At 42.9% G+C, this 14,261-nt stretch overlaps 2 protein-coding genes across 3 annotated transcripts in view; both read left to right on the top strand.

Moving 5' to 3' along the window:
- Positions 1-14,261, top strand: part of Fam114a1 (family with sequence similarity 114 member A1) — a 67,900-nt gene that overhangs the window by 10,143 nt on the left and 43,496 nt on the right. For both annotated transcript variants that reach the window (XM_041671622.1, XM_041671621.1), the window contains exon 3: positions 10,442-10,529. In XM_041671622.1, the coding sequence (XP_041527556.1) occupies positions 10,442-10,529 (88 nt within the window). The remainder of the gene's footprint in view (positions 1-10,441; positions 10,530-14,261) is intronic.
- On the top strand, positions 4,739-5,100 carry LOC121460931 (60S ribosomal protein L27-like). Its single transcript, XM_041671623.1, has one exon. The coding sequence runs from the start codon at positions 4,741-4,743 to the stop codon at positions 5,059-5,061; it is 321 nt and encodes a 106-aa protein (XP_041527557.1). The 5' UTR covers positions 4,739-4,740; the 3' UTR covers positions 5,062-5,100.

Here is a 14,261-nt window from a genome sequence, read left to right as displayed (position 1 = left end):
CCAAGGACTAGCTGCGTTAATCTCAAGGTGCGCACCTCAAATCCCTTAGTGTCTGAGTGTAGTGTTCCAAGAATAGACATGAAACAGGGAACCAAGAAGTCTGACCATCCATTTTCCAGTTTGTTATTAACTGTGTCGTTTGGTCAAGAAATATCAATTTTCTTTGTCTCAATTTTTTTCTCTATAAAATAGGACTTGTCACATGAAGTCTTGATAATTGCTTCCAATGTTTTATGGCTTGTATTCAAGGTGTGGCTTCTTTTTATCATCCTCAAAGGTTTGACTCTCAGACCTGCTCAAAGATAGTATGAGCTTCCAGAGAGAGGAGGGATTGGTCTCCTGTCACTGGAAACATCCAACCTTTGGCATTGCAACAGGTTACCCACAAAGGCTACTCTTAAGAGCCACACAATCAAATTACAAAAACAAAAAAACAAAAATAAAATGCAAAACAGTCTCACAGTATCTTAAGAAAGTTTACAGTTTTGTGTTGGGTTGTACTCATAGCTGTCCTGGTAGAGAGTGGTCAGGCCTGGAGTTCTAACCAAAGCTAAATGGTCATTCTGTGGGGATGGTGTGGAGGAGACTTGAGAACCAGCTAGGCATTTGGATCAGATATGGAAAATATCCACAAAAGTTTGTCTCCCCTGAGAGGTCACGTATAAAGTCTTTGAGGCCAGCCATGACCCCCTAAGGACCATAGACTCCCAGAGCAGAGGATCTCTAGACAAGCATCCCAGTGACCAGAGATGCTTAAAATGAACTGACACCTGAGTGCCACCCTAACGGAGTCTGACTCATGGATGGGGCCTTTTAAGGAGCTTCAGATAGTTCTCATGTTTGTCCAGGATTTAAAATAATTGTTGCAGAACAAAGAACCATGAAGAAACTCTTAATGACTCTTTGAGGAGGTGATCTCTTGGTACCACTTCAGTTCTAAAATTCTGTGGTGCCAGTCCAGTGCTTCAGAAACATCTGAAGAGGAGTGGGTGTTTGGCACAGTGATAGAGCATTTGACTAGCATGGACATGGTCCAGGAATACGATCCTCAGCACACAAAAATGAAACTAAAGATAATGGCATTGAGAGAGAGCAAGTCAACTCATCCTTTCTCTAGGTAGCTATGTTTGTAACCAGTGGGGCAGAAAGGGACTCGAGGTCAATCCCGGGCCAGGTTTTCTTTCCTTGATTTTTGAGAACTTCATACACATACGTTCACAATGAAATATGATAATTCCACCTCTGTAACTCCCTCCTTTTCCCCCAAACAAATTCATGTATTTTTTTTAATAGTTCCCTAAGTTGAGTTAGTTTTGCCCTTTTGTGTTGTGGCAGGACTACGGGTGAAGTCAGGGGTGGAAGGGATGGGTTAAGCCCAAAGGAAGCGGGGTATGAAATGGAAGCTACTGTCTCAAAGCCAACTTAAAATGTAAAGTTGAAGGAGAATAGAACACATGTGAAATGAAAGAAGTGACAATGGGGTGGGGGACTGAATGTCAAAGAATTAAGTAAGAATAGGAGCCAGGGAATGGGGAAGGGGAAAAGGTAGTGGTGGTTAAGCAGAATCTCAGGGTCTATTTAAAAGATAAGAAAACCCACTAGTTAGTAAGGTACTTTCAAAACATAACTTAATAAAAAAAAAAAGAATTAGAGCAGAATTTTACCCTGCATAGGTGGACAGTGTTGCTCCTAGAAGACATAGGTTATTAAATGAATGTCACAGTTACCCTAAGATATGTCAAACAACATAGGCTATCCCTACTTTCGTTGGCCGCCAACCCTCACTCCATGGTGTGACTCTATTGTTGAAGATACCATACCCTTTGGCTATAGAACATAGAGACATCAATCTCAACTTCCTGGGGAAACTTCTTTCCTTTGGCTAGCTTTCAGAGTGCTGGAAGTTACTATGCAAACTGTTGGGGGACAGACATCAGTGGTCTCCCTCAATACTGCACCCTAATTGCTGCAGTACTGACCTGGCAGGCAAGAGGGGCTGCTGGTGCAATAGTGGCATGGGAGTAACCAGAGAAACCTACCCCTTTGTGATTCGCTGTGAGGCCTGTTCCACGGGGAGGAATTTCAAGTCTGGTACCGTAATCCTAGTGAACAGCTCATGGCGTAGGCAGTCATAGGCTGTAAGGTAGAACTTACTATTATTTTGGTAAATGGTCATGCTGTCTAATTGCCTTCACAATATTTACACTTATTCTTTAGAGTCAGATTTTAACCCTCTGTGTGGGAGCAAATTTAGCCTCACTTAAGGAATTACCAGAAAAGGACATCGTAGAGGCATTTCATTTATATTTAATAAATAAAGCTTGCCTGAAGTTCAGAGAATAAAACAGCCACACTGATAAGCCTTACAGACCAGGCAGTGCACACACACACCTTTAATCCCAGTAGCCACGCTAGTTTGCCATAGAAACTGGGTGGCAGTGGTGCACGCCTTTAATCCCAGCACTAGAGAGACAGGAAGAGACAGTTCTCACTCAGTCTCATTCTGAGATTCCTGGAGGCAGGGTCACCATTTCCGACTGAGGTAGAGGTAAGAGCCAGTGGCTGGCTATTTTTCTTTTCTGACCTTCAGGTTGAACCCTACTTTCTGTCTACAGGACATTCTATTCTCTCCCTTAGTTTCTTATCCTGAGTTCCTTAAGTTATTATTAGAAGTGATCAATTTTGTACATAATCTTTAAATACTAGTCTTTTATTATATTTGCCTTTTGTTGGCTATTTACAGGAAATCTTTTTGCAATGAAGAAAACAACCATCAAGCCAGATAGTTTTTCTTTAATAAATTCTTTAGAAAAAAAAATAGAAGCAGGCAGGCAGGAAGGAAGCCCTTGAAATAGAAGTTCATTTCTAAATTGGTTACTTGGCTACTGAACACAGGTTCCTTAGTATGAAAGATTCTATTGGAAAAGAGTCAGGTTCAAAAGCCTCCTTGATCCTAAGGTAGCTAAGCCTGACAAAGTCTCATGAACCCCTTTAAAGATGTCTCTGTAGGAAAAATGTCTTCTAGAACGCATTAGAGTTTGTCACACTGTGCATAAATGTCTGTCTTTAAGTGAACTGTATCTGCATAGTTGCTTTGAATCTGGGTCCTACCATTCTGTTCACTTTTACCAGACTGAGTGGAATCTATACCTTGACAGTAGAGTGGTGTTGACCAGGACAAAGCCAGGACGAAGCCAGAGGACAGGATGTGGCCAGCAGTCTGCCAGTGACGACTGGATCAGTTATTTTGTGTTGTTGTGCACAAACACCCAGCACAGACAACCTAAGGAGAGGGAATATTTCCTCTGACTCATAGTTTCAGAGGGCATGGGCCGTGGTGACTTTGTCCAAACATCACAGCAGCAAGAGCATATGACAGAAAGTGTGTTTCGCCTTGTGGTAGACAGGAAGCAGAGAGAAGGAAGATACCGGAAGTGACTAGGACCAGTAGAGCTCCCTGGGATATGTCCCCAGTGGAAGGAAGATACTGGAAGAGACTAGGACCTATCGAGCTCCCCGGGATATGTCCCCAGTGGCATCCTGCTTCATATGTTTACCATCTGCTAATAATGCCTTAATGTTATGAACCCACCAAGGAATTGGTGCACTCACGAGGTTGGCGCCCTTGTGTGTGATTGCCTCTGAAAACGCCCCCAGACACACAGAGAGCACTCCTAGGTTTTCTTAGTTCAATCATGTTGTCAATCGGGACTTTCCATCACACTGCTCTGAGCACACCATTTCTGCTCTCAAAGAAACTGTCTGTCCTCAGGACTCCTCCTCTGTCCTCAGGAGCCATGGCGTTAAGCCTTTCTGCACAATTTTCTCTAAACATGTGCAGGAGAGAGTCCCCATCCTCCCTTGAACCTCGTATGTTAGGATACCTCCTCCGGCACCTCTTCCAGCTGCATGCCACCAGAAAGGTGAGGAATGTGGCATCTACAGGATTTCTGTGGTCTAGCTAGGACAGGCAGTCATAGAGAAGCAGTGACCACTGCAGTGTGGGGAAAGCCTTCCCTGGAGCGTTAATTTAAACCAGTCTTGAAGACTTCCCCGAGTTCAGAAAGGTTAGTCTTCGTTGAGGATGATACAAATGATTCTTGTTTTTATGGATCTTGCAAGATTTGATGATGTACCAGCGTAGTGATCCTTAAAAGGCTCAGCCCAGGTCAAGTTTCTCTAAATTCTGGGGTGTGTGTGTGTGTGTTTGCACATGTGTGCACACATATGTGGAGGCTAGAGGTTAACCCCGAGTCCTACACTTTTGTATTCCAACCTTATCTTTTGAGACAGTATCTTTCACTGAACCCAGAGAAAGGCTTCCTTATGCCTAGACACGTAAAAGTGGAAAGACTCTCTTAAATATATTTAACCATCTACGAATCATGAATACCTTTCTTTTCAGATATTCGGGATGCTGGTAAAAAGTATAATGTGTTCCCTAATTAAAATCAGTTCTGCAATTCAGAATGCTAACTAGCAAAGCATCGATGTCGATGGGGGCAGGGATAATAGAATTGCCTATTATGGCTGCCTCAGGAGTATGACTTTTCCAATGAGGATGCCCTGCTGACCTGGACTGTACGTATTTTATTGGAATTAACTTAATTGTAACTTAATCTAAGAAGCATACATAATATCTTCTATGTATGTAAGAATGTTCTAAAAATAACTGAAATCATAGTCCTAAATGCTGACAATAAAAAAGTAATAATGAGGAACCGGCTGCTCGCTGTCGAAATGGGCAAGTTCATGAAACCCGGGAAAGTGGTGCTCGTCCTGGCTGGACACTACTCGGGACGCAAAGCCGTCATCGTGAAGAACATTGATGACGGCACCTCAGACCGCCCTTACAGCCATGCCCTGGTGGCTGGAATTGACCGCTATCCCCGAAAAGTGACAGCTGACATGGGCATCCCCCTGGACAAAACTGTTGTCAACAAGGATGTCTTTAGGGACCCAGCCCTAAAACGCAAGGCAAGGCGGGAAGCCAAGGTCAAATTTGAGGAACGATACAACACAGGGAAGAACAAATGGTTTTTCCAGAAGCTTCACTTTTAGGTATATTTTTGTTTACATCATTAAAAGTTTAAAAAACAAAAAAAAAGTAATAATGAGAAGATCGGGCAGAGGCAGTGCTGTTGGATAGAGTTTAACTTGGATCTCTGTGGTAGATTGAATGTAACTGGCCCTCATAATCTCATAGGGAGTGGCCCGATTAGGAGGTGTGGCTTTGTTGGAGTGGGTATGGTCTTGTTAGAGGAAGTGTGTCATTGTGGGAGCAGGCTTTGAGGGTTCCTATGCTCAGGATACTGCCCAGTGTCTTAGTTGACTTCCTGTTGCCTTGGAGATGTAGCACTCTCAGCTACTGCTCCAGCACCATGTCTGCCTGCATGCTGCCATGCTCCCCACCATGATGAAAATGGACCGAACCTCTGAAACCGTAAGCCAATGCCTCGATTAAATGTTTTCCTTTCTAAGAGTTGTCGTGGTCATGGTGTCTCCCCAGCATAGAAACCCTAACCAAGACAATCTCTAAGAGATAAGATTAGAAGGTTGGTTCTCAGTGTGGTGATGTTGGAAAGCTGGACCTTTGGAAGTAGAGCTCAGTGGACGTCCCTTAGTTCCTGGGGAAGCTGTCCTAAGACAGGGTTAAGGTTCCTCTCATGAGACTCTTGAGCTCTCACAAGAATGAGTTGTTAAGCTATGATGAGCTAAGCCCTGAGTTGTTCTCTGACTTCCTACTTTGAGATGCCATTCCTTCCTCACATGCTCCCACTGTCCACCATCCACTGTGAACCAATGAATGTGAACCACCATCCAAGCCACTACTGAGCTTGCCTCGGAATCTCCAGAACTGTGAACTAAGTTAACACCTTTTCCTCTAAAATGTGCCTGCCTCTGATATTTTGTTATGATAAAGAAAAGTGGACTGGCTCTGCAGCTATGAAACTAGAGAGCTTTAAATCTAAACATGGTTAAGCTTCAGATCCTACTGTGACGTCAAATAATAACGAAAAACACGAATCCATAGCTTGACACCAAGGAAGTCATTGTGACTTCGATGCAAGTGGCTCCAGGAAGTGGTGCCAGGAGGAATCTTGCTGTGTTAGATGGAGAAGTGGTAACAGCACCGGGCACGGAAGTAGCCACCTTTCCGAAGAGGTGAAGAAGAAAGATGTGGAGCATACACCAGAGAAGTCTTCAAGAAGCCCCTTGTTTCTGCAGCAGAGCTGTGGTGGAGACACTGGACATGATTAGATGTGAGGAGTCACTGATGGAGATAAAGACAGGGGATGGAGAACCATCCGACTCCAACCCTGCAGGAGTCAGGTGGAGAAAACAGTGTAACTCAGAGGATGACACTATTTCCATGACAACAGAAAGGACAAAATCATCAATTGGCTTTGGGATCCTTAGATTTAGGTCCTTCGATGGGTTTTGGTGTAAGCTGGTGTGCATGTTGTATATAAAAAGATCTGCTTGGTTGCTTAATTAATTTAAACAATTAGTGTTTAGTTTATTAAGACTGCAATTTCAAACACTCAATTCTCCCTTAGGATTACGTTCATTTCACAAATCATGATTCTGTATGCAAGCCAAGCAAAACTTAGCAGCCACTTTCCAGGGAGATTTGATTAATGTTTGGTCCTTTTTTTCCAACTTGAATACATTCAAATGTTTTAAATAACAAAAATGCGATACATTCTATTTCCTTTTAAGTACATCATTTATCTCTAGGTTACAAAACCTTGCTGAGTGCTTAATAATTGTTATAAAGCTATTAAATTTATAGAGTAGACTTAAAGGCCTAAACGTTAATATAGTATTCCTAAATGGGGCACAATTTTGGCTTAAAGTCTCTAAGGTGATAATTCAGCTATTCATTGTAAATTGGTTTTCAAACCTTGTCACCCTGTTAAGTTCCATAAATATTAGTAGAACAGAAAAGGTCAAATGTGGACCAAAAAACATTAATAGCGTGGCTTTGGGGCTTTAGCCTTTCTACATTTAATTTTTAAATCTTCCTAGAGTTGAGTTGTGTATATTCATCAGGGAAGAAAATTACTTGGAAATAACTGAGGCCGTTGCAAGCCAGACCTTCTGACAGGGCTGTAGGTGCCCAGGACAGCTTGCAACCTCCCTACTAAGGTTAGAGTATCTGTGCCATGAGTTACAGAACCGGAGGAAGGCTTGGTCTCCTGGATCCAATGGCCAGCACCCCTGGTACAAAGATACACACAGTACCAGATTCCTCATCTGTCTTGGGGATGGGACATCCAGGTTGGTCTTTTACCCTTAACATAGGAATATGATTTTCCACCTAACTGTGGATGGTCTTTGTATTTAGTGATGGTTTTTACTTTCTATCTGTTTATAGTTTTGGACATGTTCACCTAAATAAACAAGCAGTTCATTGTTTTCCTAGAAATCTAACCTAGGGTTTCACGTGTAATCTAGGCGAACTTTGTGACTCAGCCACACTCGCAGCCTCAGTAAATGATGTAGTCGTTTTGCTGGTGGTATTGATGGTGTGAGGAATGAAAGTTGGGGCCTTGCTCCTGCCAGTCAAGTACTCTACCACCAAGTTACAGCTCGGCCCCAAAAAGTACTTTTTATTTGATGTTAGGCAGGACGCTAGGTATTTAAATGTCTTTTCTAACTGAGGAACTTTGAGCTCCATAGAATCCTGCATTGTTAGATATGCTTAGTACCACACAATGGTTGTTATTGTTCAAAGGACCAAGTAGGTTTTTTATATATATAAATTTTATTTACTTCTTTTATGTATATGGGTGTTTTGTCTACACATATGTCTGTGCATTTTTTAATGAATGAATGAGGGTTTAGAGGAACCTTAGGAACTCATTGTCCAGAAGGGCAGAACCTAGACTCAAGCTTAAGCAATTCAAGTCTATGGCCTTTTCTATTTCTCATGTCTCTGCTGGATGGATGCTGTCAGGAATGCGTCAAGATATAAATAAATAAAATTCAACATGTAGTGGTCTACAGAGTAGCAATGTATTTTTCTCCCATAAAAGGAAAGATGGAGACAAGCAGCTCCTGGTGTTGGCATAGTTCCCATCAGCATCAGGACCAGGGTTGCCGCTTCCCTGAGCTCTCCTTGAAGCAGCAAAAGTGACTGCTTCACGGTTAAGCATCCTATCGACATTCAGGGCCCAAGGAAGAGAAAGAGTTGGCAATGGCCATAACTGAAAATTTATCACAAAAGCCAACATTTCCTTATTTATACACATTTTGGTGAAAAACTGGGCATGACGGGGAGAAAATTGGGATCTTGGGGGTGGGATGGGATGGGGGTAAGGGGAGATGGGGAGAGAAAAGTGAGAAGGGGAGGATGGGGGGAACTTGGGGAAACAGGATGATCGGGATAAAGGAAAGTTGGATAGGGGAGCACGGAAGCACAATTCTTAGTTAAGGGAGCCACCTTAGGGTTGGCAAGAGACTTGAACCTAGAGTGGCTCCCAGGAGCCCAAGGCGATGTCCCCAGTTAGTTCCTTGGGCAGCTGAGGATAGGGAACCTGAAATGACCCTATCCTATAGCAATACTGACGAATATCTTGCATATCACCATAGAACCTTTATCTGGTGATGGATGGAGATAGAGACAGAGACCCACACTGGAGCACTGGACTGAGCTCCCAAGGTCCCAATGAGGAGCGGAAGGAGGGAGAACATGAGCAAGGAAGTCAGGACCACGAAGGGTGCACCCACCCACTGAGACAGTGGGGCTGATCTATTGGGAGCTCACCAAGGCCAGCTGGACTGTGACTGAAAAAGCATGGGATAAAACTGGACTCTCTGAACATGGCGAACAATGAGGGCTGATGAGAAGCCAAGGACAATGGCACGGGGTTTTGATCCCACTTCATGTTCTGGCTTTGTGGGCACCTAGCCAGTTTGGATGTTCATCTTCCTAGACATGGACGGAGGGGGGCGGACCTAGGACTTTCCACAGGGCAGGGAACCCTGACTGCTCTTTGGACTGGAGAGGGAGGGAGAGAGGAGTGGGGGGAGGGGGAGGGAAATGGGAGGCTGGGAAGAGGCAGAAACTTTTTTTTCCTTTTCTCAATAAAAAAAAAAATTAAAAAAACTGGGCATGATACCACCTTTATCTGCAAGAGTAAGAGGCAACAGAATGACTGACAGCCAGCCTCAGAGCTATAGAATCTATGGATTATATAGGCCTCCTTCCCTTCATTCCTATTAAAAAGCTCGAATACTTGGTCAATGTGTTTATTCTTCCTTTGCTTTCTATGATGTTTGTGAACAGTAAGAGGAAGCTGTGCTTCCGCTAAATGCGTTGGACTCACTTGACGCGATTAACAGAATCTCCTGCAGACCTGAGAGAGAAAAATGGATGAATGTCGGCCATTTATCCAACAAATACCAAAGCACTCTGCATGACTCTGGGGGTGGATTAGTGGCCAGAACAAGAAAGAAAGGAGGGGAGACAAAAAGAGAGATCAAGAGGGAAGGAAGGGAGGGAAGCCAAACTGGGGGAATCTTCCAGAACACAAATCTGGGAATGAGGCCTGTCCCCAAACTAGAAATCACAGAGCTGAGATACTTCAGAAAATCTGTTCTGTGGCCTGGGTGCAGCTCCATCCTGCACAGCCTGCTTTCCCTTCACTTGCTCAGCGAATAGACTAGGGTGGCCCACACTGCCTGAGTTTTCACATTCTGTTAAAACAGACAACTCGCACTAAACCACAGTCTCCAGTCTATAGTTCGGAAACCAGGGAGACAGAATTTGACTACATTGGCCGGGAAGAGTTTCACCCTTGCAGGTGAGGGCTGAGTGACAGGGATCATTTGAGTGAAGTCGACAGCTTGAATTCAAATATCCCATAAAGCTTTCTGTCGCCACCACCCCCCTCCAGGCTAGTTGATGCCCCCGTTGAACACTTAGTGGCGTTAGACACCGCCACTCACCCACCACACTACCATTCCCATCCCCACTCCACAAGTCTGGAAGTTAACTGTCTTGAAAGACACACTTATTTAGCTCTGTAAGAATGGGCTAAATCAGGATCATTTTAAATATTTTCCATCACTTTTAGATTCTAATGTGTTACATTTCCCTGACCTCCTCCACTCCCCTAACCCCACCCCTCAGCCCTACCAGCCCTTGTCCCTGTCTTTCATGGGATGGGAGGAGTACAGCTCCCTTCTCACATTGGGCCAAGTCCACAGGAGCCAACACTTCCATTACTAGGTTTGGTTCCAAAGTACATACTGCAATGGGGTCAAGATACTCGTTTATGACCCATATAAACTATATGCCTAGGAGATATGGTTAACTTGGTGGGGTTTTTTTTGTTGTTGTTCTGAAATCTTCTCTGCATCTCTGAATGAATGTTTTTCCATTCAGGGACAAAGTGAATATCTGACCTGCTGCTAATGTTTATTTCTGCAGGCTGTGGACTCTCCACCACGGGCAGGAGGATGGGCAGGCTGGGGATCCTGGGGGAAATCTCTGCTCTCATCTGCATCAGCCACAGTAGGTAAGTGTTGGGTGTCGCACCGGAACAGAGTTCAGAAGCTTGATGGGACAAGAGATGGTGACATATTGGAGGAGTTTAACATTTGCCGTGAGAAATCCATTTTCAGTGTTCAAGTCAGTATTGTTTGGGGTGGATTTTGGAAACCGCGTAATGTGGTTTTAAACCACTATCTTTATTATCCCTAAAAGTATAGATCTAAGATATAGATATATGTACACACATATTTATGCATATACATAAATACAGATACACACATATTTTTAAAAGATTGAGTCTTATTGTATAGTCTAGGCTGACCTTGAACTTGTGATTCTCCTGTGTCAGCCTCCTGAGGGCTGGAATTACATGTGTGCACCACCACACCCAGCTTACTTATAGCTATGTGTTTATCATCCAACTCTACTAGTTTTTGCTTGTTTTATGTCACTTTGGTGTTCTCTTTGTTTGAGAGAGGGCCTTGCCATCCCTTGAATGCATTTAGCTGAACAACGCTCTTCTTGTCTTTGCATAGTTAAAAAAATATTCAGCAACATTTTTCCCTTTTTGTCTAAATAAAAAGGAAAATAAATTTTTTAGCTTCAACATAGTACAACTATATACAATAAGAACAATTATCAAGAAAAGAATTACATTTATAATATCTAGTCCATTTGCATTTGGAAAATTCATAGAAAATACTCTATCCTATTTTGGTGAATCCAAAGTTGTGTACCTAATTTACTTTCTATCCTAACTTGTATTACTAACCCAAAGTGAAAGCAAGCTCCATATGGAGGTTCTTCAATACCCATCATCCTTCTATGAAGTAGATTGGTGCTGTCAGGAGCAATGCCTCACTAAGTCTTAGGTTATTAAACATCTTAATGCCATATTCTGTAGGTCTCTGAAGCATTTGAAAATCACCTATCTATCTAAAATACATCTGTTTAACTTTGAAAACATATGTAACGTGTTTGATTATTATAGATGACTAACTACTAACCTGCATTCTTAAATTATCCTAAACATTCTGTAATAATAGTTTTCAAGAACTAGAACTTTATATTACATTTTTAAATGAACTGCGTAGGCACAACACCCTAAGCCTTGCCTATCCTTTCTCCTGCCTTGCTATTGGCCATTCAGCTTTTTGTTAGACCAGCAGCAGCAGGTGTTTTATACAGACAAGGTAAAAGGAGGCAACACATCTTTGCATCATTAAAACAAATGTTCCACAGCATGCACAAATATAAAAGATCTTAAAATAATATTTTACAATAGACCTGTATAACCAAACTTCTATCCATGCTATATGAAAAGATGCCATGTAATAGTAAGTCATGAGGACTGTGTAACCAACAAGATTTACCATGTCTCATCTAGCCTCAGAGCTGTTCCCATGTCAAGGGATCAGCATAGATGTCACCTGTATAGGTTTTCTAGGTTTATTTCTTTATGTCTGTAGCCAGGATTTTTCAGGGTGTCTCCCCCAGTCAAATCTGATCTCTATTAATTTTGAAGGAATCCACAACCTTTCATTTCCTGTGGAAATAAAAACATAATCTTTCCCCAACACAGTACACTTTCTGAATTCCATTTTAAAGTTAAAGCATCCCTAAAGTATCTCGGCTGGTGTAATTCAGCATTTCCTTTTACAGTCCATTGTCCCTTAGCAGCTGTGGTTCACTCAGAAACATTCAAAAAATTCAAAGTCAACAAAGCACCATACAGGATCCAGACTCCCTGTGTATCTCCCATCTTTACATGGCTTATTCTTTTTATATTACTTTACTCTTTCTTTAAAGACTTTACCTAATTATTTTTAAACTATTTACTTTTTCTGTGACTGTCTATATCCATTTTCTTTTCTTTCTTAAGTACCTCTTCACACTGTAACCTGTTTAAAGATTTTTTTAAGTCTGGACCTCTTTCATTGTGCACCCGTAGTGTTCTCTGAGCATGTGAGCCAAACCTTAAGCTGCTAAGTAACAGCTAGGCCCTCCACTGTGAAACTCTGGCAGGTGACTCTGCCCCTCCTTGGTCTGTGAAAGTCAAGCCTTAAGCCCACAGGCCTGGCCAAGGTCTGCATTTAGAGACTTAATGTTAATTGTGAATACTAGGCCTTAGCTTAGGCTTGTCCCCACTTGTTCTTTTTAACTTAATTTAACCTGTTTCTTTTCATTTATGTTTTGCCTCAGAGCTTTTTATCTTTCTTTTATTCTGTATGTCCTACCTTTCTTATTCCTCCATGTCTGGTTGATTGGCCCCTGGTTTTTCCCTGGCATCTCCTTTTCTTTCTCTCTTTCTTTCTTTCTTTCTTTCTCACGCCTAAATTCCTCTCCCTACTTATTTCCCTTGCCTAGAAGTTACACCTATACCTTCTCCCTTACTATTGACCATTCAGCCTTTTATTAGACCAATCGGATGCCTTAGGCAGACAAGGTAAAACAGCACCACATCTTTACATAGTTAAACAAATGTGACACATCTTTACATAGTTAAACAAATATTCTACAACAAAAACAAATGCAACAAATCTTTACGTGGTTAAACAAATATTCCACAACAGAAGGTTCAATGCCTTTTCTCTTTAAACTGTAAATACACAGTCTACAGTGCACAAAGAAATCATCATCCCTATGGGAATGAATGGTCATGGGTTCTTTCCGAGCACATTTTGGAGTGCTCTCCTGCAGATACTCCCCCACACCCCCGTGAGTCCTCCATTATGTCTCACCCCTCAGTGGTTCACCTATTCACTGGATCTGGACTTCCCTGAACTTTCGTGGGGCTTCTCAGCACTGACAGGTTGCTTTCCTGTTGGTGCAACAGCCCAGCATTCTCTTTATGTCAATTGGGCTTGGCAGGTGCGTGCCTTGCTTCTGGTGGGCTATACTCCAGAGCATCTGGCTTCTGTTTCCTGCTTCAGGTGTAACTGGTAGATGTAATGCTGCCTGTGCAGGGAAGGCAGGCTGTGACTCTGTGTGCATCGCTCTCTGTCCTGTAGGCCTTGTCGGCAGTATGTCCCATCTCAACCTTCGCTTGGGCTTGGTGTTACTTTTGAAGTCCCTCTACCTGAGGCGCCATGAAGATGATAAGTACAGGGTGTTGCTGCCTTCACAGCCACTTAAAGGCCCTGCTGGTTGCCCCCAGCATAACAGTTGACCCAACAGAGCCTAGAGCTTATGGTCCTGCTCATGGACTAACATCGCCATTGTGTCGGTCACTGTCACCCCATTCCCACTGTCACCCCTAGTTTTTTTTTTCCTTATTGCTGTTGCACAACATCTTGACAAAAGCAACTTAAGGAAAAGGGTTTCTCACAGTTCTAGGGTACAGTCATCATGGCAAGGAAGACATGACACCGGGAGCCCGAGATGACTTGTCATATTCCAGCCATGGCCAGGAAGCAGAAAATGATTAATGCTTGTATTTGGTCCACTTTTCCTTTTTCTTCTTAAACATTTTATTACATTTTATTTATTATTATTGTTGGGGAGAGGGGAGCACAGTCCACGTATGGAGATCAGAAGACAGCCTGCAGGAGGCAGCTCTCCTACCACCGTGTTGGCCCTGGAGATTGAACTCAGGTCATCAGAATTAGTGGCAAGAACTTTGACCTGTGTAGCAGTCCTGCTGGCTCATTTTCTCATTTTTATACAGTTCAGGATCGCACACCAGAGAATGGAGCCACCCAGAATGTGTTGAGGTCCGGTGCCAGCCCGGACCATAAATTATTTCTCTGAACCAGAG

The sequence above is a fragment of the Microtus oregoni genome, unplaced genomic scaffold, assembly GCF_018167655.1.
Source record: "Microtus oregoni isolate MIOR12 unplaced genomic scaffold, Mior012 000021F_ref0000039, whole genome shotgun sequence".
Lineage (NCBI taxonomy): Eukaryota > Metazoa > Chordata > Mammalia > Rodentia > Cricetidae > Microtus > Microtus oregoni.
The sequence above is the reverse complement of the archived record's forward strand: the minus strand, read 5'-3'. Positions and strand labels throughout refer to the sequence as shown.